General features: G+C 45.3%; 1 protein-coding gene across 1 annotated transcript in view; it reads left to right on the forward strand.

Annotated features, from left to right (window-relative positions):
• The first annotated feature begins 1,639 nt into the window (after positions 1–1,639).
• GCC2 (GRIP and coiled-coil domain containing 2) overlaps positions 1,640–4,243 on the forward strand; it is a 65,837-nt gene continuing 63,233 nt past the window's right edge. The window contains 3 exon segments of the mRNA XM_017883796.1: positions 1,640–1,714; positions 2,059–2,115; positions 3,521–3,605. Coding sequence (XP_017739285.1) covers positions 1,709–1,714; positions 2,059–2,115; positions 3,521–3,605 — 148 coding nt within the window. The 5' untranslated portion in view covers positions 1,640–1,708.

The raw sequence follows: 4,243 nt of genomic DNA on the forward strand, positions 1-4,243 counted from the left end.
TTTTTAGTAGAGACGGGGTTTCACCATGTTGGCCAGGATGGTCTCAAACTCCTGATCTCAAGTGATCTGCCTGCCTTGGCCTCCCAAAGTGCTGGGATTACAGGCATGAGCCACCGCACTCAGCCTTGTGCCGGTTTTCAAGGAGAATGCTTCTTTAATAGCATGTGCTGCCATAAAATGTTGGTGGCTCTTAGATCTTTTCAGTAGGAAAGCTGCCCATTTTATACCACTGCACAATGTCCAGATTTATGGACATTTTCTCTAGTCATCTCATTAAGAGAGAGTTTTTCTTTAAGTTGGAAACCTCTTCCTCCCAATAGATGTGTACACTGTTACAAGGAACAGCAAACCCCAGTGTTAACTGGATCACTTAAAGGGAATTTACCGACTCACTGATAACTTATCAAAGCTCCAGTTTCACTCCTCCGGAGCTGCCTCGGCTCTGCTTTTTTCCTCTTAACAATTTTGTCCTTAGGCTGCTTTTTCCTCTTAACAATTTTGTCCTCAGGCTGCTTTCTACCATAGCGGCAGATGTCTGCCAACAGCAATCAGGGCTGTATGTTTCTTCAATCACATCCAAAGAAAGAAAATATTATCACTAAACCAAAATACTAAATAGAAGTCTCAAAACTTGACTGTACATCTTAGGTCACACACCACCCCTGAACCAATCCTAGTCAAACACTATGGGTGATACACACTGTCAAAGACAAAGAGTAGATGTCCACAATAACACTTCTTTTACCTAGTAATAAGCAGCTACCATTTACTAGTTACATACTGTATGCTGCCTCTTCATCCTTTTGGCAATTTAAACTACAGGAAACTGGGTTATCTTCAGGTTACCTTAGTTATGGGAGTGTATGGAAAACATTAATGGAAAGGTAAAAGTGTAGCAAACCACTTCAGCCGTTAACAGAAAGGCTCTCAGAGCACTGGACCGCCAATCAGGACACTGCAGCAGCTCTGGGATTCGACCACAGATTGTTCGGCGTGCCCTCCGAGAAAGGGTGGCCTCGTGCCCCCTATTCTACAGAGTCTCCTCCCACGGCTGCCCAGCTCCCTGGTAGACTATCTTGCCTCCACCACATCACCATCAGTACCGGGCGGCTGCAGGATAGAGCTGTCCCGGGACCTCCTCACAGACTCCAGAGTCAAGGAACGCCTCCTCAGGGAAGTACTCCACCTCATCACTGACCTGTGAGTCACGGAGCTCCTGGGCACCATGCTGGCCACAAATGCCTAAGGAGCCACCCCCGGAAGCAACTGTGGGTCCCGCAGGCACTCGCAGGCTAGTAGACAGCTTCCGGGGGCTGAGGGACCTGTACTCCAATCCAATGCTCTCCTCACTCTCACAAGATTTTACAGACGTGGAAACCGAGGCCCCAAAGGGTAATTGGCCCGCGTTCCCATACCAATAACCGGCGGTGGCGGGACCCACACCTACTCTGTGACCCGCAGGCCCAGGGGTCGAGCCCCAGGTAGAACGTCTACACCGACTCCGCCCTCGGCGCCGCCCGGGGAACCTTAACCCGGACACAGTGGCGTAAGCGGAAGTGCTGGGGAGCCGTAGCTATGGAGACGCGGGGGGCGGGCCGCCCGGAGAGCGCGACCTTTGACCTGCAGTCGAGCCTACGTCAGAGGCTGGAGCAAACAGAAGTGCAGCGGTGGCGGCGGCTGGTTGCGGGCCAGCGGCAGGCAGGCGGCGATGGAGGTAACTGAGGTCGGGCCCACTGCCTCCCATCAAGCCTTCCGCGCAGGGACTTGGGATGTGGGGGTGGGCCTGGTGGGAGGGCGCGGAGGGTGTCCCGGAGCCCGCTCCGCCGTCGCCTGCCTCATCTTCCCTAAACTCCATCCCTGGCGGTTACCTGTCCCCATAGAGCCCGTTTGTATACGATTTGCCACAGCGACCGCCTCCGTCCGCCCTCATTCTCTGTCTCTCAAGGCTTTCCACCACTTGATTCCATAGAAGGTTTTATCCCTGTAAGGGTTCCACGCGTTCCGTGTGGGATTAGGAAAAGAGTTCTTCTGACACCTGGGTTTGATTTTGTTTTGCAGGATCCTGTTCAAGATGGGGTGGCTTCACCAGGTACCCCTGGGACTGGGAAATCTAAGGTGAAGAGGATACTTGAATAGCGGGCTCCCTGAAGAGTGGAAGGGTGATGAATTGGAAAACTTTGGCATGGGGAAGGGGGGCGCTTATATATACTACCTATATACTACTACGCTGACCGATTTTTTTAATATCCTTGCTCCAAGGGATCTCAATTTTAGTTTACGCAGTCACCCATCCATTTCCTGTTTCTTTCTCCCCGCCCACCCCGATATAAAAGACTTTTGTTTACTTCCTGCTCCTGGTTAACACTGCTGGGAGATCCTGCGATTTTTCGAACATGAAACAAAGCAGTCTAATTTAAGAAGGTTTATATAGTGATGTAGTGGAAGGAGCAGTGACATAGGGTAGGGATCAAGGGATTCTGATCTGTGGGCTCCAGTTTTTACATTGTCAAAGAGTTGAATTAGTCCAGTTTTATGGCCTTGTACAGTGTTTAACATTTAATCATTCTAAACGATAGTGGTTTATTGCTAAGGTTCTTGCATGCTAGATTTCAGGCACTTACCTAACCACTCAGTTACTTCATTTAAGCTTCATGATAACCATGAGATAGGTACTGTTGTTGAGAAACCTGAGACCACAGGCTTAAGTAATTTTCTCAAGTGGTAAAGCTTAAACCTGAGACCACAGGCTTAAGTAATTTTTCAAGTGGTAAAGCTTAATTTTTTAATTAAAGCCTGAATGTTACCTGGTTCATCTTGCTGCTGTAATTATGCTTACAGTTTCTTGTGACCACTTTCAGCCTTAAATAGAATGAAATACTTTTACAGCTCCAAGGAATTTTAAGTAGCGTTAGCTCCAACCCACTAATTTTACAATTAAATCAAAAGCTAGCAATGTCAACCTGTAACATTAGCTATAAGAGGATATGCCCTGGTATTTGTGTTTCATAGTAGTTGCATAACAAATTTTTAGTACTTGCATAGCAATTACAGAGTTGACGTTGCATTTGCTTATTTTAAAAGATGTGGCCGGGCGCGGTGGCTCACGCCTGTAATCCCAACACTTTGGGAGGCCGAGGCGGGTGGATCACCTGAGGTCAGGAGTTTGAGACCAGCCTGGCCAACATGGTGAAACCCCGTTTCTACTCAGAATACAAAAATTAGCCGGGCGTGGTAGCGGGCGCCTGTGATCCCAGCTATTTGGGAGGCTGAGGCAGGAGAATTGCTTAAACCTGGGAGGCAGAGGTTGCAGTGAGCCAAAATCGTGTCACTGCACTCCAGCCTGGGCAATAGAGCGAGACTCTGTCTCAAAAAAAGAAAAAAAAATGTGGAACAAACTATGCTGTTGGCATAAAGATTTATTCTATAGAATGTTTTTGTTTTCTGGCAGACATTGTTTCTTTTTTGTGGTGTACTAGAAACATGAGTTATAACAAGTTGGTAACGTGACCACATCTTTCAGCTGGAAACATTGCCCAAAGAAGACCTCATCAAGTTTGCCAAGAAACAGATGATGCTAATACAGAAAGCTAAATCAAGGTGTACAGGTATTGGGTTGAAAATATTCATCTTGATCACAGTCTCTTTAATCGTGGTTTAAAATGGTAGTTTTAAAATAATGCATTGGCTTGTTTTGTTTTCCAGTGATTCCAAGTGCACCTTAGTGTAGTAGAATCTGTTATTTAACATTCTAAAAATTTACCTCTGATTTCTAAATTATTCCCACGTCTCTAAACCACAGTGACTTTTGAGTTGTTAAAGTCAGGGAGGAGGATTTTTAAAGTTTGTGCAAGTTAAGTGTGTTTTTTCTTCATGTAGACTTTAGATTCTTCTGAGTAAAGCATTTTTTCAAGAGAAGTCAGTTGAAATGTTAGAGACAGAAGATAAGCCCAAAGAGATGGAACGCTTCCTCAGTTAAAATAATAAAAGATTTCCATTTATAGACATTAAAGTATATTTTTCTGCTGAAGTTGATTGATTCCGTATTCAGTTTTCTTTTTATTCCAGAAGGAAAAAGATCTTAGATCTTTTTTTTAGTATATGCACATGAGCTCTTGAATTTCCAGTGACTTACAAATATTAACTGCTTAGCCTAAAAGCCAAGACTTATTTTCTATTAGAAAAGATAAAATTATGTCTTGGGAGTTTGGATCACTTTGCAATAAAGAGAATAATTTATTTGGAA

Source organism: Rhinopithecus bieti, unplaced genomic scaffold, assembly GCF_001698545.2.
Source record: "Rhinopithecus bieti isolate Rb0 unplaced genomic scaffold, ASM169854v2 scaffold_13742, whole genome shotgun sequence".
Classification (NCBI taxonomy): Eukaryota; Metazoa; Chordata; class Mammalia; order Primates; family Cercopithecidae; genus Rhinopithecus; species Rhinopithecus bieti.